The sequence below is a fragment of the Mixophyes fleayi genome, chromosome 1 (assembly GCF_038048845.1).
Source record: "Mixophyes fleayi isolate aMixFle1 chromosome 1, aMixFle1.hap1, whole genome shotgun sequence".
Classification (NCBI taxonomy): domain Eukaryota; kingdom Metazoa; phylum Chordata; class Amphibia; order Anura; family Limnodynastidae; genus Mixophyes; species Mixophyes fleayi.
The window spans coordinates 299040417-299063856 of NC_134402.1; the positions used below are offsets into that span (position 1 = coordinate 299040417).

At 41.7% G+C, this 23440-nt stretch overlaps 1 protein-coding gene across 2 annotated transcripts in view; it reads right to left on the minus strand.

Moving 5' to 3' along the window:
- The window catches only part of HSD17B3 (hydroxysteroid 17-beta dehydrogenase 3), a 71570-nt gene extending 48761 nt beyond the window's left edge, over positions 1–22809 (minus strand). For both annotated transcript variants that reach the window (XM_075191861.1, XM_075191854.1), the window contains exon 1: positions 22502–22809. In XM_075191861.1, the coding sequence (XP_075047962.1) occupies positions 22502–22655 (154 nt within the window). In that variant the 5' untranslated portion in view covers positions 22656–22809. The remainder of the gene's footprint in view (positions 1–22501) is intronic.
- Positions 22810–23440: the final 631 nt, after the last annotated feature.

Consider the following 23440-nt stretch of genomic DNA (forward strand, 5'->3'; position numbering starts at 1 on the left):
CTTACCACTTAGTAAGCTCAGAACCTTGTCCGCCAGAATCTTAGCACACAATTTTCATCTAGAGATTTCTATTTGGGCATACCCTGTTGGCTCTGTTCTCTCTCTCTCTTACCCTGGAGGGGGAATTGCAAACCTCATGTCTCCTGCGTATTACCCTGGAGGGGGAGGGTTAGACCCTATGTCTTAACTGCTCACAAGAAAGACACAAATGGAAATAGTGTAGTGAATCCATGTATATAATCCATAATAGTCACTGAATTAATTTTATAGAAAGTAATTATTTTCTCTGTCTAGTACCATGTTTTATTTGCCAATACCGTGTATTTGCATACCTAATAGTTTTAGACATTTTCTGTACTGTGGTGAGAGTTTCATTTATTTTGTATTTTTCGCTTTAATTTGACGGTATCCTTTTTATATTCTGTTAACTGTATTCAGATATTAGAACTATTCTCATATATCCATTTTCCTTCAAAAATGTAAAGTGACTCAGAAGTGAGACTGTCTACTACCGCCTTTATAAAATTATTGTACTTCCTACATATTTACACTATATTGTGAATGTTTTCTTCTACATATGTTCCAAGTTGGTTAATTTGTTCCAATGAATACATCTGTGTACAACTTTTACATTAAACAAGAAAAACAAGAGTAATACAAAAAGAGAACAATTCTACTTCTATGAGCAAAATAAGCAGAAGAATTTCTCCATATAAAATGACAAATGTTATTTTACTAGCTGTCAGTGGACAATAGCGTGACAGTTTATTGTGAAGGCGGTGAAAGCACGAATAAGAAGAGACAGGAGAAACATAATTATTGCCATAAGAAAAGTAATGCTATTCTCAGAATTGATCAAGGAAATGGAAAGACACATAAATGTGATGCAATTCCAAAGTAGTTAAAGATGGTATATATCCCATTATTAAGCTCACAATGTTTAAACCAACAGTAATTTGTCAAATCTAGATTCTATTTGCTAACGTGCAAGACTGGTCAGTCTGTCTGTGAGGCTGATATCATAGTTGCCTACTCTCCCAGAATGTCAGAGAGACTCATACATTTTTAGGAGTTCTCCCAGATACTCTCTGCATCCTGCCCACCTTCCTGGTGAATTAGGTGGGGGCAGGGTTTAATTATGTGATTCACAGTAAAGCATATCATCCTGGCCCCACCCCCAAAGCTCCAAGTTTTGGGTTTCCAAGTAAAACCAAAACATGACTAGGTTTTTTGCGCTAAAATCTAATCTGAAAATGAGACAAAGCGTAATTTCCGGGAAAATGTTGTATCTCACGAGTTTTGAATATCTTTCATATATAGCCCTCACTCATTTTCTCATGTTCCATTTTAGAACAGATACTGTTTGCACAGTCAAGGACAAAAGTTTTGAGAATATTATTTTTCACAAAGTCTGCTGCTTCAGTTTTTATGATGGCAATTTGCATATACTCCAGAATGTCATGAAGAATGATCAGATGATTTGCAATTAATTTCCCTCTTTGCCATGAAAATTAACTTTATCCCAAAAACAACATTTACCCTGCATTTCAGCCCTGCCACAAAAGGCATCAGGTCAGTGATTCTCTCGTTAACACAGGTAAGAGTGTTGATGAGGACAAGGCTGCAGATCACACTGTCATGCTGATTGAGTTAGAATAACAGACTGGAAGCTTTAAAAGGAGGGTGGTGCTTGAAATCATTGTTCTTCCTCTGTTAACAATGGTTATCTGCAAGGAAACACGTGCAATCATCATTGCTTTACATAAAAAGAGCTTCACAGGCAAGGATATTGTTGCTAGTAAGATTGCACCTAAATCAACCATTTATCGGATCATCAAGAACTTCAAGGAGAGAGGTTCAATAGTTGTGAAGAAGACTTCAAAGCGACCAAGAATGTCCTGCAAACGCCAAGACCATCTCCTAAAGGTGGTTCAGTAGCAGGATTGGAATGGCAGCAGGCAAGCTCAGGAATGGCAGCAGGCAGATGTGAGTGCATCTGCATGCACATTGAGGCGAAGACTTTTGGAGGATGGCCTGGTGTCATGGCCAGCAAAGAAGCCCCTTCTCTCCAGGATAAACATCAGGGACAGACTGATATTCTGCAAAAGGTACAGGGATTGGACTGCTGAGGACTGGGGTAAAGTCCTTTTCCATTCATGTGTGAGGTTGCTTCTCAGCCAAGGGAGTGGGCTCACGCACAATTTTGCCTAAGAACACAGCCATGAATAAAGAAAGGTACCAAAACATCCTCCAAGAGGAACTTCTCCCAACCATCCAAGAACAGTTTTTTGACGAACAATGCCTTTTCCAGCATGATGGAGCACCTTGCCATAAGGCAAAAGTGATAACTTAGTGGCTCGGGGATCAAAACATCGAAATTTTGGGTCCATGGCCAATATACTCCCCAGACCTTAATCCCATTGAGAACTTGTGGTCAATCCTCAAGAGGCAGGTGGACAAATAAAAACCCACAAATTCTGACAAACTCCAAGCATTGATTAGGCATGAATGGGTGGCATCAGTCAGTATGTGGCCCAGAAGTTGATTGACAGCATGCCAGGGCGAATTGCAAAAAGAAGGGTCAACACTGCAAATATTGACTCTTTGCATAAACTTAATGTAATTGTCAATAAAAGCCTTTGACACTTATGAAATGCTCGTAATTTTACTTCAGTATACAATAGCAACATCTCACAAAACAGTCTAAAAACATTGAAGCAGCAACCTTTGTGAAAACCAATACTTGTGTCATTCTCCAAACTTTTGGCCATGACTATAGAGTGACTAGAGCATTAAACAGGATAAAATAGGGAATCTACAAATAGAAAACACTAACTGTGATTATTTTAATGCAGTTTATTTATATAGAGTTAAATCTGCAAGAATAGTTTGCTTATAAATTGAGTGTACTTGAGTGATACTTGAGTCAGAGAGTTTAAAGTAGTGGCTACTGTATATGGTATATATTATACTATATTATATAGTACTAGCATAGACATCATTCTGAACTAGGATATATATTAGTGGGCCATCATCCTGAATTAGTATTTATATTTAGAAAAACAGGGAGCTGTTGCTACATGACTGAGCAGCACAACCCAAAAAACAATTACATTTACTTATTTTAAAATCCAAAGTGTTTCTAGTGAAAAAAGCAAGCTTTGGAAGGGCAGTCTCAGTGACATCTCTACTAAGCAGGAAAATACAGGGTGTTTGAGTGTGAGCAGCAGTGCATCACCCCCCCCCCCCCCTCACCCCCAACACCCTCCCTCCCCCCCCAAAAAACCCCAATACATTCTTATGTTTTAAAACATTTTCTCTTTTCTAGTTAAAGTAATTTAAAATTTTGTGAAGGGCAGTCTCATCTGCTTCGGGTGATCTCCTGCTTCTTGTCCTCCTGCTTCTGGTTGCCGGGCAAGAAGACGTGATACTTCCTGCCAGGCCACTGGCTCCTGAAACCCGACGGTGGCTGGTATCGTCACCACCACCGGTAATTAGTTACAGCATTCCACTATTTAGGGATGCCTAAGGAACCCTAAGGGTGCCAGAGTATTAGATCCCATACTGTGCTTCAGCATTCCTGCCTTCTGTGTGCTGCCTCTCCATTTACTGCATGGCTCTTGACCTTCGGCTTATTCCCTGACTACTCTTTTGAATTCCCTTTGGTTCTGATTTTCCATGTGGTAATTGACCTGGCTTGTCCCTGACTCTTCCTTCGGATCCTTATTTAGTATTGCGCTGCCTGTCTGGTTCTGACCTGGACTGCCTGACCACTCCTCCTGTTACTTCACAGGTAGTTGTTCCAGAGAACCACGATCTGTGTGTCCCTTGCAGCTAAATCCAAACTTCCTTGCAGGTGTCCCTAACGAAGACCAGGGCCAAGTTAAACTCAGTGCATCCAGTTTCAGCAGCATTAATCCTAACAAGTAGTCATTTTCCTTGTTGCAGTGTGACAGTATACTTTTGCCATGATCGATGTACAGGCGGACACTCTGCCATTTGTCCTGTCAGGTCAAGCAGCAAGAATTAGACCAGGCCCAGCTACTTCAGTGTGCACTAGGTGTAGTGTCACGGGCACTAGGAGTCTTTACCCAGGGATCACCAGGTGATAAGCTTACCAGAGCAGTATAGATGGTAATATGGTACTCTGGTAGCGGGGTGATCACAGAACAGGAGACAGCAGATGATAGAGATGCTCGGGAAAGTCTATGACTAGCAGCACTGGTAATATATATGTAGTAATACACGAGGAACTGAATGGACAAAGGACACATGAGGGTAGTCAGTGGTCTGCGGTAGCAAGTTGTACCACTGCTATAGTGAGGAGGAATGTCCAACAGCAACGAGGAGGTGATGAGAGTCAGCGGTCTGCGTTTAGCAAGTTGTACCGCTGTCTAGGTGAAGGAATGGAATCCAGGTGGAGGTATCCGGGGAGTCAATGGTCTGCGTTAGCAAGTTGTACCACTGCTATGTGAGAGGACACTGGAACAGGTGACACAGGAAACAGGGATCAGTGGTCTGCCTCTAGCAAGTTGTACCACTGAATATATATGTGAGGAGGAGCACGGGGAGAGACTGCAATACAGAGGATACACGGGCACCTTGAACTTGATCCACAATGACATGCACAATATAGTAATAACTGAACAGCACTGCAATAATACAAAGTCACAGAAACTATCCGGGCAAAAGATAACACAGTCAATGATGGCAATAGTCTCAGCGGATAGTAAGCTCCAGAGGAGAACAACTCAGTCCAGCAAGATATGCAATACACCAGCACAGTCAATGAGAAGTATGCATACCGTGGTTCAGGAGCAGGCTGTCAGACAGGAGTGCAGAGATACCTGAACGGCTGGCGGCCGGCAGGATGCGAAGTCCCTGGAGGGTGAAGCGGTAATCAAGTAGGTGCAGCGCACAGGTAGGTAGACCAGCAGGGATAGCAACAAATACTCAGGAAGCAGTAGTATGTAGAACTGGACTCCTGGAGAACCCTGAAGAGTAGCGATGGTCTAGACGAGATGAAAGCAGCGAGGCGTAGATCCGATGCAGACTGGCGAGTAGACACCGGCAGGAACACTGAGAAGCACGGAGAGCGGATCAGCTGCTGCAGACACGAGTAGAACTGAGGGGTAGCAGCCAGCAGGACTCTGCAGGTACACGGAGGTAGCGGATAGAAATCAGCAGGAGCAGTCACGATGAAACACGGGAGAGTAGAGCTGAGCTGGAACTGTTGAGCACGGAGAGCAGCGGATAGGAATCAGCTGGTGCAGTCTCGAGGAAACACAGGAGAGTTGAGGTGAGCTGAAGACTGTAGTGCACGGAGGCAGCGGATAGGAATCAGCTAAACAGTCACGATGAAACACAGGAGAGTTGAGGTGAGCTGAAGACTGTGGTGCACGGAGGCAGCGGATAGGAATCAGCTAAACAGTCACGATGAAACACAGGAGAGTTGAAGTGAGCTGAAGACTGTAGTGCACGGAGGCAGCGGATAGGAATCAGCTAACACAGTCACAATGAAACACAGGATAGTTGAAGTGAGCTGAAGACTGTAGTGCACGGAGGCAGCGGATAGGAATCAGCTAACACAGTCACGATGAAACACAGGAGTGTTGAGGTGAGCTGAAGACTAGTGCACGGAGGCAGCGGATAGGAATCCGCTAACAGTCACGATGAAACACAGGAGGGTTGAAGTGGTCTGAAGACTGTAGTGCACGGAGGCAGCGGATAGGAATCAGCTAAACAGTCACGATGAAACACAGGAGAGTTGAAGTGGTCTGAAGACTGTAGTGCACGGAGGCAGCGGATAGGAATCAGCTAAACAGTCACGATGAAACACAGGAGAGTTGAAGTGGTCTGGAAACCACAGGAGAGTTGAAGTGGTCTGGAAACCACAGGAATCAGCAGCGCTGAATACACGAGGAAACACAGGAACACCTTCAGAGGCTCATGGGGAATGAGACTCCAAGATCAGGCAACGAGGAATGGAACTCAGGTGCTTTAAATAGGGAGTGTTGCCTGATCAGCCAATTAACTAAAGGGACAGGTACTAAAGGTTTGAAAGGGCTGCGCATGCGCAGACCCTCAGGATGGTGGACGGCCACGGTTCCTAAATACACGGGAAGAAGCACTCACAGTCTGGTGAGTGACAGTACCCCCCCTTTTAAAGGTGGGCACAGAACACCTGGAACCGGGCTTGTCCGGATTTTTGGAATAAAACTTCTTAAGAAGAGCTGGAGCGTTGAGATCTTCAGCTTTGATCCATGAACACTCCTCAGGACCAAAGCCCTTCCAATGAACAAGGAAACGGAGAACTCCTCGCAAAATTTTTGCGTCCAATACATGAGTAATCTCGAAATCTTCCTCCTGATGAACTTGAACTGGCTGAGGTGCTGAAGGAGGAGCCGAGAAACGGTTGATGATGAGAGGTTTGAGCAAGGACACATGGAAGGCGTTGGAAATACGAAGGTTCTTAGGAAGTAGAAGTTTGAAACAAACTGGATTTATCACTTGAATGATCCTATATGGACCAATAAAACGGGGAGCGAATTTCATAGATGGGACCTTCAAACGAATATTTTTGGTAGATAACCAGACACGATCTCCAATTTTCAGTGGTGGAATAGCCCGCCTCTTCTTATCTGCGAAAGACTTATATTTGGCAGATGTCTTCTTTAAACAGGTTTTGACCTGAGACCAAATATTTTTGAAGGTCTGACAAACAGTCTCTACAGCAGGAACTTGGGTGGGAGGGAGGGCAGGAAATTCCGGAAAAGAAGGATGGTGAACGTAAACCACCAGCACTTGACTTTTTGAAGATGACTCCTGAGATCCATCTTCAACGTCCGAGGACGTCACGAACGCCCGATGAGGAGGAAGGCGTTTAGACTGAACCTTATCGCACAGATCCGTAGATGAAGGATCCTGTGGAGGAGGACCTGGTGGAATAGACGACTGCTGTCTTTTGAATGGAACCACTTGAGAGAGACAACGATGATGACATTCAGCTCCCCAAGACGTAACTTGAGAAGAGTGCCAATCAATCTGGGGAGAGTGACGTTGAAGCCATGGAAGGCCTAATACAATCGGACTTGTAGTTACAGGAAGAATTAAAAACGAAATCTCTTCATGGTGTAGCACACCAATCTGAAGCGTTACTGGAGACGTACTCTGGGTGATGAGACCATTGATGAGACGTGATCCATCTATAGCAGTCACAGTAATCGGTGTTTTTAAAGTAATCACTGGTAGGGACCATTGATTCACGAGGGATTCAGAAATAAAGTTTCCCGCAGCTCCAGAGTCAATAAGTGCTTGGGACTTAAAGGATTTGGTAGCAAAGGAAACGGAAACATCAAAAGCGCAGACTTTTAATTTCGTAGAACAAGGAGTGGACTCCAGGAACCCTAACCTTATCTCCCCAGTATTGGTTAGAGCCCGGCATTTCCTGGGACATGAATTGAGCATATGCGTGGAATCAGCACAATAGATACAAAGTCTATTTTTTACTCTTCGGTCCCTCTCCTCTAAAGTTTATTTGGAGCGACCTATCTCCATGGGTATCACCGGAGATGAAGCTGGACGAAATTGAGGGGTTGAGCGAAGAGGTGCTTTAACTGAAGTTGTTTTCTCAGATTCCCTTTCACGAAACCTCATGTCTACACGATGGCAAAGAGAAATCAAATCTTCTAATGACGTAGGAAGCTCTTGGGTAGTCAGTGCATCTTTAATTTTATCGGAGAGCCCTGCCAGCAGGCGGCAATTAATGCTTCAGTGTTCCACTGAAGTTCAGAGGCTAATATCCTAAATTGAATGACGTACTGGCCTACTGTACGAGAACCCTGACGTAAACGAAGAATGCTGGAAGCAGCGGAGGTCACACGACCTGGTTCATCGAACACACTTCGGAACATAGAAATGAATTTGGCACTATCTTGTAATACAAGATCGTTTCTCTCCCACAGAGGGGAGGCCCAAGCCAGAGCTTGTCCAGAAAAAAAAATTTGAGGTTGGAGCTCAAAATGAACTGAGCATTGGTTGAGAAAACCCCTACAAGTTTTGGGGTCTCCATCGTATTTTGACGGAGTAGGCAGGTGAAGCGTGGAAGCCGTAGACACCTGGGATGGCACTGGGGAAACGGAGGAAAGCACAGGAGCTTCAACCTTAGCTATAACGGTCTGTCCAGATGTTCCTTGGGAGGCTAACGACTGGTAACATTGAAGTAACAGCTGTTGGCGAGCATCCTGTTGCTCCACACGGGTGACCAGATGCTGCAGCATCTCTTTGGCTGTAGGTTCCGTATCTGGGTCTGTCATGGCCTGATCTTACTGTCACGGGCACTAGGAGTCTTTACCCAGGGATCACCAGGTGATAAGCTTACCAGAGCAGTATAGATGGTAATATGGTACTCTGGTAGCGGGATGATCACGGAACAGGAGACAGCAGATGATAGAGATGCTCGGGAAAGTCTATGACTAGCAGCACTGGTAATATATATGTAGTAATACACGAGGAACTGAATGGACAAAGGACACATGAGGGTAGTCAGTGGTCTGCGGTAGCAAGTTGTACCACTGCTATAGTGAGGAGGAATGTCCAACAGCAACGAGGAGGTGATGAGAGTCAGCGGTCTGCGTTTAGCAAGTTGTACCGGCGTCTAGGTGAAGGAATGGAATCCAGGTGGAGGTATCCGGGGAGTCAGTGGTCTGCGGTAGCAAGTTGTACCACTGCTATAGTGAGGAGGAATGTCCAACAGCAACGAGGAGGTGATGAGAGTCAGCGGTCTGCGTTTAGCAAGTTGTACCGCTGTCTAGGTGAAGGAATGGAATCCAGGTGGAGGTATCCGGGGAGTCAGTGGTCTGCGTTAGCAAGTTGTACCACTGCTATGTGAGAGGACACTGGAACAGGTGACACAGGAAACAGGGATCAGTGGTCTGCCTCTAGCAAGTTGTACCACTGAATATATATGTGAGGAGGAGCATGGTGAGAGACTGCAATACAGAGGATACACGGGCACCTTGAACTTGATCCACAATGACATGCACAATATAGTAATAACTGAACAGCACTGCAATAATACAAAGTCACAGAAACTATCCGGGCAAAAGATAACACAGTCAATGATGGCAATAGTCTCAGCGGATAGTAAGCTCCAGAGGAGAACAACTCAGTCCAGCAAGATATGCAATACACCAGCACAGTCAATGAGAAGTATGCATACCGTGGTTCAGGAGCAGGCTGTCAGACAGGAGTGCAGAGATACCTGAATGGCTGGCGGCCGGCAGGATGCGAAGTCCCTGGAGGGTGAAGCGGTAATCAAGTAGGTGCAGCGCACAGGTAGGTAGACCAGCAGGGATAGCAACAAATACTCAGGAAGCAGTAGTATGTAGAACTGGACTCCTGGAGAACCCTGAAGAGTAGCGATGGTCTAGACGAGATGAAAGCAGCGAGGCGTAGATCCGATGCAGACTGGCGAGTAGACACCGGCAGGAACACTGAGAAGCACGGAGAGCGGATCAGCTGCTGCAGACACGAGTAGAACTGAGGGGTAGCAGCCAGCAGGACTCTGCAGGTACACGGAGGTAGCGGATAGAAATCAGCAGGTGCAGTCACGATGAAACACGGGAGAGTAGAGCTGAGCTGGAACTGTTGAGCACGGAGAGCAGCGGATAGGAATCAGCTGGTGCAGTCTCGAGGAAACACAGGAGAGTTGAGGTGAGCTGAAGACTGTAGTGCACTGAGGCAGCAGATAGGAATCAGCTAAACAGTCATGATGAAACACAGGAGAGTTGAAGTGAGCTGAAGACTGTAGTGCACGGAGGCAGCGGATAGGAATCAGCTAACACAGTCACGATGAAACACAGGATAGTTGAAGTGAGCTGAAGACTGTAGTGCACGGAGGCAGCGGATAGGAATCAGCTAACACAGTCACGATGAAACACAGGAGAGTTGAAGTGAGCTGAAGACTGTAGTGCACGGAGGCAGCGGATAGGAATCAGCTAACACAGTCACGATGAAACACAGGATAGTTGAAGTGAGCTGAAGACTGTAGTGCACGGAGGCAGCGGATAGGAATCAGCTAACACAGTCACGATGAAACACAGGAGGGTTGAAGTGGTCTGAAGACTGTAGTGCACGGAGGCAGCGGATAGGAATCAGCTAAACAGTCACGATGAAACACAGGAGAGTTGAAGTGGTCTGAAGACTGTAGTGCACGGAGGCAGCGGATAGGAATCAGCTAAACAGTCACGATGAAACACAGGAGAGTTGAAGTGGTCTGAAGACTGTAGTGCACGGAGGCAGCGGATAGGAATCAGCTAAACAGTCACAATGAAACACAGGAGAGTTGAAGTGGTCTGGAAACCACAGGAGAGTTGAAGTGGTCTGGAAACCACAGGAATCAGCAGCGCTGAATACACGAGGAAACACAGGAACACCTTCAGAGGCTCATGGGGAATGAGACTCCAAGATCAGGCAACGAGGAATGGAACTCAGGTGCTTTAAATAGGGAGTGTTGCCTGATCAGCCAATTAACTAAAGGGACAGGTACTGAAGGTTTGAAAGGGCTGCGCATGCGCAGACCCTCAGGATGGTGGACGGCCACGGTTCCTAAATACACGGGAAGAAGCACTCACAGTCTGGTGAGTGACAGGTAGTCTCCTGTTTGGACTCCTTACAAAAGTCTCTGGCTGCCTCCTCACCTCACATCTTTCTTGGCTTCGACACACACCATGTCCAAGAATCTCCGTATTCCACCTCCTGAGAAGTATGACAGAGTCTCTAAGAAGTGCAGAGGGTTTCTTAGACAGAACACTATTCCAATTGAATGGACTCCCGAAAGCTTCTCTTTTGAGAGGGCGAAGATGGCTTTTATTATTTCATTACTCTCCGGACAGGCCTTGGCATAGACCTCACCCCTTTGGGAGTGAGACGATCCTATTCTGCAGAACTCCACTACTTTCATCAAGACCTTCCACAAGATTTTCATACTTTCCGGTAGCTCAGTATGCAGTTCAGTTATCCCATCTCTAAAGCAGGTAATAGTGGCATTTATCTGTGGCGGCAGGGCTTAATTACGAGATTTGCATGATTACTACCCCCACACGCGGCCGCAGGGTCTCCTCTCTGGGATCTCTCAGAGGAGAGAATGAAAATGTTGGCAAGTATGACGATATACAAGTTGGGTATTGACCTATATTCCCCTTCATCCCTTACCAAACCAAACTTTCCTGCCATCATTTTAACCATGAAAATGAAAACTTCATTTAATGTATTTATTTAAAGTTATGGCAACTTAGCACTATATGTTCATGTTTTTATAAGTGCAATAAAAAATTAACAATGTTTTCATATGTTTTATGTTAAATTAAAATCAGCAGAAGATTAGAAAATATTTCAACGGGCTAAATATGAGGTATGGTTTTGTGTTCACAACAAAATGCTTTCTTGGACACCCGAAGAGAAAAAGTATGTATGGCTACCAGAAGTATACAACACTTAAAGGGATTCTATTTCTATATTTTTTGTTATGTACTTGTCTAACATGATGGGCAAGCATAAGGAAAGTACAGTAAGGGTGTTTTGTGTATCTTACGTTCAATGTAAAGGTGGAAGCAGCCATAGATACACCTGTCAGGAGGTATATCTATTGTGGCTACTTTGCACCTGATGCAAGATCAATGTTAATGATGATCATCATCAGCACTGACCTTTCTAGTATGCTAAAAATAAATACATTTTAAAAAAGCATGGACCCCATCCCCTTCCCCCAAGGTACTACTAGCACCAGCTCTCATAGCCTACACTGGCATTGGCATAATCGGGGGGATAAAAAGCATAGTGTTCCCTGAAAATGCCAATACCAGCACTAGGCTATGACAGGCAGGGCTGGTGACAATATAGCAGGGAACCTCAAAGTGTGGGGGCCCATACCATAGTGACAACCAACCGTAGCCTACAGTAATCAGGCATGCAAAAAATGTGCCCCAGCAGAAGAAATCAGGTAGTCCTCTTCTACCATGTTTGGCAATCCATCGGTTACAAATAGAAAACCCTTATCACTGAAAGCTTTCTCCACTAGGAGCTGCAACGAGAATGACTGAGAAATGGCCTATATCTATTTATTATTGTGCATCTTTTCCACCATCTGACAGTAAAGGTTTCTCTGCTATAGTTACAATAGCCCAGCTTGTCATAGCCTAGTGCTTTCATGGAACCTCACACTTTTTGTTCCCAAATTTTGCTGATATCAGCCTAGGATATGAGCACTAGTGCTCATAGTCATTTTTTGGGGGGAGGTGGAGAGACACTTTTTTTAATCATTTATTTTTTCAATAATTAAAATAATATATATATACTCACACATAATCATCTTCATCAAGTTGACTGACATGACTCTACAGCATGATATGATTTTGGCGTGTCATCCACTTTAAGCATATCATATGTGTTACGAGCTGGCTTGAATAACAAATTAGTATGTTGGATGAATTCAACCTGTGTGAAGCCCCATAGCTGTAGCTTTTGTGGCAAGTTTAAGTCAGACACACATCAGATACAATTACACCCAATTTTTTAAACATTTGTTTTGATAGTGAAATAATCATTCGCTATTAGGTTGGAATATAAGTTAAAAAAAAACTCTTGTATACATCAGGTACAAGTCTCCTCATATGAGAATTAAAAATAAAATGAAGTTCTGGCTAAACTACAATCACAAAATGAAATAAGCTATGCACAATCAATGAAGAAAGCACTTATCAGCTTCAGAGGTGAATCTGTAATCAACTAATCAGAAGCAGCTAGCTAGTGCTGGTGAGTGTCATCATCATCAGTGTATTGGCACCCTCCCTCAGGCAACTGCAATTTATACACCCAACTGACAGGCGTACGAGTGTTCGTGTAGGTCTGAATCTGTTTGTATCCTGATTAAAAGCAGAAATAATGCGTGTTTAAGCAACACATTTCTGGAAGCTAATCACCCTGAACTCAAATCTAAAAAATTCCTTTTATGTCTATACCTGTGGTTCCCAAACTTTCTCAGTTCGAGGCACCCTTAAGGTCATCATAATTTTTCCAAGGCACCCCTAAGCCAAAATAATTACCGGGTAGTCCCGTTTTTAAGTAGTTGGGTCAAAATGACGTAAGATGTATTTAGGCCCCTTCATCATCACATTGTGCCCCTTCATCATATCACTGCGCCCCTTCACCATATTACTCTGTCCCCTTCTTCGCCATCTCACACTCTGTGTCCCCTTCTTCGCCATCTCTCTGCCCTGCTTCAGCGTCTCTCTCTGTCCCCCTCCTTCAGCGTGTCTCTCTGTCCCCCTCCTTCGGCGTGTCTCTCTCTGTCCCCCTCCTTCGGCGTGTCTCTCTGTCCCCCTCCTTCAGCGTGTCTCTCTCTGTCCCCCTTCAGTGTCTCTCTGTCCCCCTTCAGTGTCTCTCTCTGTCCCCCTTCAGTGTCTCTGTCCCCCTTCAGTGTCTCTCTGTCCCCCTTCAAAGTCTCTCTGTCCCCCTTCAAAGTCTCTCTGTCCCCCTTCAGTGTCTCTCTCTGATCCCTTCAGTCTCTGTGCCCCTTCAGTGTCTCTGTCCCCCTTCAGTGTCTCTCTGTCCCGATTTGGTGTCTCTCTGTCCTCCTTCAGTGTCTCTCTCTGTGCCCCTTCAGTCTCTCTCTGTCCCCCTTCAGTGTCTCTCTGTGCCCCTTCAGTCTCTCTCTGTCCCCCTTCAGTCTCGCTCTGTGCCCCTTCAGTGTCTCTCTGTCCCTCTTCAGTGTCTCTCTCTGTCCCCCTTCAGTGTTTCTCTCTGTCCCCCTTCAGTCTCTGTCTGTCCCCCTTCAGTGTCTCTCTCTGTCCCCCTTCAGCGTCTCTCTGTGACCCTTCAGCATCTCTCTGTCCCTCTTCAGCGTCTCTCTGTGCCACTTCAGTGTCTCTCTGTCCCCCTTCAGTGTCTCTCTCTGTCCCCCTTCAGTGTCTCTGTGTCCCTTCAGCATCTCTCTGTCCCCCATAAGCGTCTCTCTCTGTCCCCTTCAGTGTCTCTGTGTCCCCCTTCAGTGTCTCTCTCTGTGCCCCCCTTCAGTGTCTCTCTGTGCCCCCCTTCAGTGTCTCTCTGTGCCCCCCTTCAGTGTCTCTCTCTGCCCCCCTTCAGTGTATCTCTCTGTCCCCCTTCAGTGTCTCTCTGTCCCCCTTCAGTGTCTCTCTGTCCCCCCTTCAGTGTCTCTCTCTGTGCCCCTTCAGTGTCTCTCTGTGCCCCCCTTCAGTGTCTCTCTGTGCCCCCCTTCAGTGTCTCTCTGTCCTCCTTCAGTGACTCTCTCTGTGCCCCCTTCTTTGTCTCTCTGTGTCCCCCTTCAGTGTCTCTCTGTGCCCCCCTTCAGTGTCTCTCTGTCCCCCTTCAGTGTCTCTCTGTGCCCCTTCAGTGTCTCTCTGTCCCCCTACAGTGTCTCTCTGTGCCCTCCTTCAGTGTCTCCCTGTGTCCTCCTTCAGTGCCTCTCTGTGCCCTCCTTCAGTGTCTCTATGTCCCCCTTCAGTGTCTCTCTGTGCCCCTTCAGTGTCTCTGTGTCCCCCTTCAGTGTCTCTCTCTGTGCCCCTCTTCTGTGTTTCCCCGTGCCCCCCTTCAGTGTCTCTCTGTCTCCCTTCAGTGTCTCTCTGTCCCCCTTCATTCTCTTTCTCTGTCCCCCTTCAGTGTCTCTGTCCCCCTTCAGTGTCTCTGAGCCCCTTCAGTGTCTCTCTGTCCCCCTTCAGTGTCTCTCTGTCCCCCTTCAGTGTCTCGCTCTGTCCCCCTTCAGTGTCTCTCTGTCCCCCTTCAGTGTCTCTCTGTGCCCCCCTTCACTCTCCTTTACTTACCTTCTTTCCTAACGTCCTCTCTGCTGCTGCTCCTCACTGAGGCTGACGGACGTGATGACGTCACGCCCGGCAGTCAGTGAGGAGGAGGATCCGGCGCTGGATGATGGGTAAGTTTTTTTTTGTTTGTTTGTGTTTTCTTCTCTTCCTGCCGCGGCGCACAGTTTGGGAACCGCTGGTCTATACTCATATTACATATTTGACATTTCTACGGTAATTATAGACCTACAAGAAAGATATCTAATGATAAAAACTAGACAACCAATCAAACAATAGTATATATATATATATATATATATATATATATATATATATATATATATAAATATATATATATATATATATATATATATATATATATATATATATATATATATATGCACCCATTGAGTGCCAGCACACCTTTTTCACCCATTGTTGATCTCAGGAGGTGATACTTGTGGATGACTTTAATGTGGATCTTGATCATAAGTTGAACAAATCCTTTACACACTCGCCTCTAAGACCAGATGGAAGAGACTCATGGATAGTTAAAGAAGCAACCATCAAAGATTACACATACTTCTCTCCAGTCTCCAGGATTTACTTAGCCATGTAACAGCCCATAAAAATGTTAAAACAGTTAAGATCCTTCATATATCGTGGACACATCCCCACAAGCACTAAAGAGCAACTAAAGACTCAATGAGTTTCTTCCTAATTTTCCTACAAACAAAATAACCCATACATTAACAGATTACTTCTAACTAAATAGAATTCCAGATATTTCAAAAAGAACATTGTGGGAGACCCATAAGTTAGTGGAGAGGCCACCTCATTAGGTGCATATAAAAGAGCAAAGATTTACCCAGATAAGAGATCTGAGTGAAAAAGTGGGAACCTTAGGAATCATGTTTGGCCCTTTCATGTCGACGTTTAGAGCATTGTTATAATGACAACCACCGGAAGTATAACACAAGGGCTTTCCTCAGAAAGACACATACGTCAGGTTACTCTCCTTAAAAGGGAAATTAAAGTGCTTCCGGCCAAAATCACAGAGAATACCTTGAGAAGATTAAAACAAATGTGTCTCAAGAAAAGGTATAATCAGATAAACTCCTGGAGGCCAAATTAAAGGCCAAATATTCTGGGGGAAACATTTTGTCTACTAAAAATGATGTCCTTGCATAAGACCCTCAAAAGTTTGGTGAAGAATTTGCAAGTTATTGTTCATCATATTATAAGATCTCCAAAACACAACCACCATCTGATATAACATAGATTCTCTAACACACAAATTTTCATCCCAGTGTAATCTCAAATAACATGATATGATAACGTGATAACATGTTTAAACAAACAAATGTCCTCTGAAGAAGTAAATCAAGTGTTAAAGGATCAGAAGTCTTGGACAACCCTTGGTCCAGATTTTTTTTCAAGGACTTACTACAAGACTTTTAAATACATCCTTGTGTAACATTTTGTTTCATCATTTCAACAACAATCTAGAAATCAACCTTTTCCCTTCACAGGCCCTGGAAGCTATAATACCAGTAATAACCAACTACATTGGGCTTTATTCCAGGCAGACAAGGGGGTCATGAAATACTTGCAAGAAAGTTGTATACTGCACTGGGTGAAGTCAAAAACCCCTAAATTACCTTTAATAATCCGAAGTAACAATCAATTATAATTGGTACATGGGGGGGTGCCACCTCACATTAATGTGATTCACTAAGAATGAGAAGAGGAAAGAAAATGTGTATACATGGGGCACTCCATGACTGGTATTTCTCAATGATATAAAAAAATGCATTAATGCTTTATTGACATACAAATCAGATGCTTATAACACAGAATGCTATAAGCTTCTGATTTTTAATCCAGCAGCCATCTTCCTATCCCCGTATAATGATTTCATTGATAATGCCTTCAGCGCAGGAATTATATTGAACACTGACCTAGATTCTCTTTGTGTCATTAACCCTAAAATACCAATCATCTGTATGCCACACTCATTACCCAAAATTCATAAGAATGAACTTGACCCACCCGGGAGGCCTATCATAACGGTGATGGGCAGCCTGATGAAAAATGTGAGCAATTATATTGATATCCATCTTTACCAATATGTTACAAGTCTGGATTCTTATGTAAGAAACACCTTGGATGTATTTGCTAAAATCAACAACATCATGTCAGTTTAACAATAATGCTGGCGTCATATGATGTTGAATACACCAACATCTCTCATGAACAAGGTGTCAATGTGGCTTCTTATTTTCTCAATATGGCAAGAAGAACAGACCTTAATGATTTCTTGATTAAACTATTAAGATTTGTCCTAACAAAAATTATATTGTATTTCAAAACAAATTCTGCCGGCGAATTAGAGGAATGGCAATGGGCACGTTGTGTGCGCCAACATATGCCAATCTCTTTTTGGGATGGTGGGAGCGGCAGGTGGTTTTTTCATGAGACAAATGAGAAATTCACCAGCCACATTAGTGTACGGCTGAGATACATAGACAACATTCTGGTATTTTGGGATGGTGAAGATACCTTATTTCATGAATTTACAGCAATATTAAATATTAACCAATTAAATCTGAGATTGACATCTGAAATTCATGATAGCGAGATAACTTGTTTTCAATAAATGATTTAAATGTTATATGCTAATAGCCAATTACCAAGAGTTAATTAACCAGTTAGGATGTTTTATTCGGATAAATTCATTGTGTATAAAACAACAAATGACACACACATGGGTTAAAGCATTTTTATTGAATGATTAAGTATTATAACACCACATATGTCATATTATTCAAACAAACTCTGCGAGCAAACAGTATAGGAGGGTCACTAATCCATTACAGAATACAAAGGGAGTAGGGACGTGGTTGGCAGCCACTGGCTGCTATATTAGCAGTTGTTATAGACAATTTATGGACACCAATTTTCAAATTTTTTCTTTTTTAATATTTTGCTACCTAACAACATAGCAGATGACCAAACAGCAATTTTTAGATTTTAGATTTCATTGGGCAGCACGGTGGCTTAGTGGCTAGCATTTTTGCCTCCCAGCACTGGGGTCAAGAGTTTGATTCCCAACCATGGCCTTATCTGTGTGTATCTGTGAGTTTGTATGTTCTCCCCGTGTTTGCGTGGGATTCCTCCAGGTGCTCCGGTTTCCTCCCACATTCCTAAAACATACTAGTAGGTTAATTGGTTGTTTTCAAAATGACCCTAGTCTCTCCCTCTCTGTCTGTCTGTATGTGTGTATGTATGTTAGGGAATTTAGACAATAAGCTCCAATGGGGCAGGGACTGATGTCAGTGAGTTCTCTGTACAGTGCTGTGGAATTAGAAGCACTATATAAATAGCTGATAATGATTTTAATGTATACCAATAAAGCATTAATGCATTTTTTATATAACTGAGAGCTACCAGTCATGGAGTGCCCCATGTACACACATTTTCTTTCCTCTTCTCATGCTTAGGGGGTCATAATACACGTCTGAATCTTATCCACACAGCTAACTCTCAGAAACTCACCAGACTATTACTACCATTGAGTGCATGAAAAGACTTTGAGGATTCTATGGCCAGAGGGAAACTATTAACTTGCAATGTATAATAAATTAATGCGCTCAAATTGCCTAGAACATATCTATAATATAAACTATTTGTAGAATTAGATAGTTAACATGAAATAGTGCAGAATGGTAAAAACAGTGAATTTAATTGGCATAAATAAACAATTCCAGAAAAAAAGGGGAATGAATATTTCCAACGATAATTGGATTTTGATACATGAGTACATACATGAAATGAAAATAGAAATAACAATGTACTCATGTATCAAAATCCAATTATCGTTGGAAATATTCAGACGATATGCCAGCTGTCATCTTTAAGAGTTGCCCTGATCATCGCACAGCTTGCTGCCAAGATTAATAACTGCCCAAATGTCAAAGGGTTGATAGTCAGATCACAGAAATACAAATTCTTCCTTTGTGAAGATAATGTATATCACCCTGACCTCCCTACATACATACTTCCCTAAATTACTTAAATTTCTGGAAGCCTATAGTTTAATCTTGATTAATTGGATCAATATGGAAGATTTTACCACATCTCCGATCAAACTCCAAAACAATAATAAATTTAAGTGGCAACAATCTAAAATATCTGTGAACATATATTACTAACATATACAATGATTTATACTCTGCCAACTTCCCTCAGCTTATATCACAAATAAGGAAGGATCTTAATTTCTTATTTCATATTTAGGCAAAATATCCATTAAAATAAGCATTCTCCCAAAGATATTATGGGGCTCATGAAGAGGTGGAAAAAACGTGTAACCTAAATAACAAAAGCGTACTTACAAGCATATATTCAGTAGGGTGCTTCAGAATGTACATCCAGCTCAAAAATAATTACCCCATTTATACACAATATAATAATGTAACAAAATGTCTTATACACAAGAGAATTTTGTCTTGACAGTTAATAAAAAAATCTGAAAATTCCATATAAAATGTAATTACATACAAACACAAATACAAAATTCAAATGAAATTAAATCTAAACATATATTGTCTTCCCCTTTAAAAATCCAAATTAAGTCGTCCTTCTCACAGTAGTCCTAATAAAAGTAACAATTAAGTAATGCGACTAAAAGGCTGAAACTCCATATAATATAGCTGCAAGATCAAAAGTGGATAGATGGTGCTGGCACATTACTGGATTCCCTAGAGAGATTGGGTCCTAAAAAAAAAAGCAGACCCCTAGGGGTCCCCTTCCAAGCCCCATTCTGAAAGAACTAGGGCTCTTTCCACACCAATGGATGGGAGGTATGGGGTAATTAAATATATTTTTAAAGTAAAAAACACTATTTTGGGATGGTGCACTAGAAGTTCCACCAAGCCTAGGCTGCTATTAATAGTTGGGTATGCTGATGCTTGTAGTACTACAAACCACAAGTGCCAGCATGCCCTGGCACCAACACAAAATGTAATTAAACCGCACACCTTGTTTAACAAATCAATTTATTTAAAATAAATAAAAAGAACAGTAATACTCACCAACCAACAGGTTCTTTATCTGCAATGATTCCAATCTTATATAATAAAATTAATTCCAAAAGTCCGTGGTTGTCCATAAAAATACAGCTAATAAAATGAATCCCAGGTGGCAAAAAAAATTGCCGCTGGCATTGCCCTTTGAATGTTGACATAGCGACTGTTGACATTACTACAATGTCACCATATTAAAAATGTCGACAGAATGAGTATGTCGACAGTTACACTGTCACCATTTTGGCGTGGACAGTATAAGTGTTGACATTTTCACCGTTGCCAAATCTCCAAATGCTACATGTTCTATGTCTGTGTATGACATACTTGTTTTAGATCAGTGTTATAAAAAGTGGAGAAATATCTGGGAAAGAAAGTCTGAGAATTGAATGATCATTAACTATTTTTTAATACTCCTAATATGCAAGTGAATGCTCAAGTTGAGATGGCGCTTCACATATATATATATATAATATTCCAAGTGAGGTGGCACTCAAGGAGTTAAGACAAATCATAATTTGTATCAAAAGGGTGTATTTATTCCATTCCAATGTTTCAGTATAACACTTTCCTCAGGGACATCATGTGAGTCTGGCAAACATACTCAATACATATAGTGCACAGCATAATTAACATACCTTTCACCTGCCGCAATGTTAAATGAGCTGCCTATGTTTACACACACGACAAGGTGGAGCACCTGGTCTAATCAATTAAGGAGTCAGCCAGAGCAATGCCTGACAGGAAGCTTAAAAAGCTGGATTTGAGCTGTGTCTGGCAAACTGCTGTCAAAAAGTGGCCAGTGACCAGTTAGGGACCTAACTGTGATAGAGTTTAGGGCTATGGGACTGTTTATTTCTGTGAATGTTTCGTTTGATTGCTGAAGACACTGCCAAGATTGTTCATCCATCCTGACAAATAAATAAACGTCAAAGTGCTTTAGCAGAAACCTGTGTGAGGAGCTACCTGTATGCATGCTTTTCACAAGATATATATATATATATATATATATATATATATATATATATTGTGTATATCCTGCAAGTACACTCTAGAAGACAATTCAGATGACACTTCTTATTAAAAGTCAAGTAGTGTAAGTGTATGTCTCATTTATTGTGTTGGTGTGCTTGCAAATATTACATTGATTACATTTATACTGTAGAGGTGTTTTTGCTACTGGAAAGCCAATACCTGACCTTTAATCTCTGCTTATAGATAACTGAGGACTAAAATATATTGCAATGATCTGGATTTCTTTATAAACAAGATCAGTTGAATTCAGAGGGACAATCCCAAAACATGATTTGTTAGTAGGATATGCCAATGGTCACGTAAACTTTCATATTCTTTACTCTTCACACTATTCAGTAATGAACCAACAAACTCTATTGATCCAACACGTGGTGCATAATGATGGAGAGGTTTTCGGTCTATACTTCTAATTTCAGTATTAGCTTCTTGTATGAGATATTTGTGGTAACCTCTCTCTTTAAAACTATGCAAATATATAAAAAGTATTTGATTATGTTTACAAACTGTAAGCAACTATATCATATATAGCTTTACAGAAAAGAAAGGGAAAGTAAAGACCATAGAAAAGAAAGGAGAACATTTCCCCATAAAAATCGACATCTTCTACAGTTAACCTGACAATTGTTGTCCTCTATTTAATTCATATGTTAGTATAACTGTTACTCCAGAGAAGATATGCTAATTGCTATAGCGCTTATACAGGCGTGAATAAACTGCACTGAATAGCTTCCATTTTAGTGACTGATTATTTCCTTTCCCAGTACATTACAATTAGCAAACAAATACTTGTCATTAGTTTTTACTTCTAAAGTTTTGACTACCCACAAATATTTATCATACCTCTTAAACATAACAAATTCCTTTCATGCTAAAGAGGATTATCTCTGAATCTCCCTGGACTTATACTAAATATAACACAAATATTCTACACTAAGAATTTAAAGAATGCAATATGTCAAACACTTTCATCTTTAATTGGTGTTAGATAATATATAAAATATATAAAAATGTAATATATGTCACAATAGGTTTCCTATTTTCTCAAGTATTTAGAATTTTTTTTAATCAAAGTAAAGTATTTGGTTAAAAAATGGGCTGTGCACGATGTTCTTTAGGAAATGAAGATACATATACACACACCATATGATAGATAGATAGATAGATAGAAAGAAAAAAATCATAAAATTGTATACAAAATAGGAAATATTATTATTTTTTTATTTGTAAGGAGCCACAAAAGTCTTGCAGCGCCGTACACGACATAAATAGTCATACACAATATACATGACATATACAGTAGTTCACAATAAACAGACAGCAGATCCATAACACATTACATAATACATGAAAAACAAAATAATAAAAAGACCAGACCTACTAATTAAACAAAAAATACACAGATAAAACGGTACAGTGTGTGCGAGAGTGATGAATATTAATAATAGTAATAAGTATAATGTAAGTAATGAACCAAAAATAGAAAAATATTTCTTACAGCTTAAAGAGCCATGTGATTATTTCTGAAGTGTGGAAAAAAGAAAAGATAATGTATAAAAAAAATATTACCTGCCCATTTTCCGAGTGATTGAAAGAAAGATGGTGGCAATACACCCCAAAGACGTGGAAACAGGTACTTTGAAAATCCCAAACATTTAAGTGCGAGTCGCAGACAGAAAAGAAGTCCCAGCACAATAAAAAGCTGCTGAAGGAGCAGCTCCATACCAGCAGATTTCTAAAGAAATGCAGTGCTCTGCCTCACTCTCTTACTCACGGCTTAGTTACTTGCTAGAGTTAATGCTTAACAACTGCTCGGGAGAGAGCTCTGAAATCACATGTATCCAAAGAGAACATGTCATGGTTTATGGTTTACATAGTTACACCTTCTTTCCTCCTCTTTTCAAATTCATAGAAATCTTTGTTGACTTGTTATTTAACTCATGCAATGACAAATGTGGATATGCCCAGACACAATTTATTAAGCAACAAGGTAACATTGCACATAAAGACCATTCAAAGAAATCATTTATTATTTATTTCAGATTTACACACGCAAATATATGTTCAGGTGTATCTGCACTGTATTAAATGTGGATTTTGGACTGTGATCATTTGTGCATTTACCTCTTATCAACTAGAGCTGTTTTTTTGTCTGTGCTCTGTTCCCTCTAGATTAGGGGTTATTAAGATGGGCAAGGAACCAAAATATAGCTCACAATTCCAAACCTGACTAGTAAACAAATTATTAGTCAGTTTTAAGTCCTCTATAATTAATAATTTATTTGTTAGATAACAGTAAAGTAATTAAAAAGAGGCGCATTATGGCTGGAAAAGGTTAAGAACACTGATCTAAACAAAAGTTTGTTTCCTGTTGGCAAGAAGCCCAAAGGAGGTCCCATAATTTATTTTTGGGGCCCCGTGATTGTCGGATATGCAACACATTCTATTGTGAATTGTCTCTTTTGGGGTCCCTAAGCTTTCATGTTCAGAACCTTCTTCCATATTTGC